Source organism: Myotis davidii, unplaced genomic scaffold (assembly GCF_000327345.1).
Source record: "Myotis davidii unplaced genomic scaffold, ASM32734v1 scaffold609, whole genome shotgun sequence".
NCBI lineage: Eukaryota > Metazoa > Chordata > Mammalia > Chiroptera > Vespertilionidae > Myotis > Myotis davidii.
This window is the reverse complement of record NW_006300164.1, coordinates 1,615,913-1,616,394: the sequence shown is the minus strand read 5'-3', so window position 1 is coordinate 1,616,394 and position 482 is coordinate 1,615,913. Positions and strand designations below refer to the sequence as shown.

At 70.1% G+C, this 482-nt stretch overlaps 1 protein-coding gene across 1 annotated transcript in view; it reads left to right on the top strand.

The window, feature by feature from the left end:
- The window catches only part of NOTCH1 (notch 1), a 76,614-nt gene that overhangs the window by 61,856 nt on the left and 14,276 nt on the right, over positions 1-482 (top strand). Inside the window, exons 15-16 of the mRNA XM_015572360.1 lie at positions 8-87; positions 356-478. Of these exons, the coding sequence (XP_015427846.1) occupies positions 8-87; positions 356-478 (203 nt within the window). The remainder of the gene's footprint in view (positions 1-7; positions 88-355; positions 479-482) is intronic.

Sequence of the window (482 nt, the reverse complement as noted above, 5' to 3'; positions counted from 1 at the left end):
CCTCCAGCCCCTGCAGGAACGGCGGCGAGTGCAGGGCGTCCGAGGACTACGAGAGCTTCTCCTGCGTGTGCCCGGCCGGCTGGCAGGGTGAGGCCGCTGCTCCCCCAGCCCCGGCCCGTTTCCATGGAGCCCAGGAGGGCGGCCCCAGGGTTCGGGTGGATCCGGGAGGGAGGGAGGGAGCTCTCCTCTCTGGAGATGAGCCGGGGTTCTGAGCCACCTGCAGGGGGACTCTCTTAGCAAGAACCCACCTCGCCCTTCCTTTCCTCCTGGGCGTCCCCAAGGCCCACCTGGGCTAGAGCCCCCGGACATGAGGAGAGGCCAGGAGGGGGCTGAGGTGACGCTCCCTCCCCCCCAGGGCAGACCTGCGAGGTGGACATCAACGAGTGCGTGAAGAGCCCGTGCCGCCACGGCGCCTCCTGCCAGAACACCAACGGCGGCTACCGCTGCCACTGCCAGGCGGGCTACACGGGGCGCAACTGCGA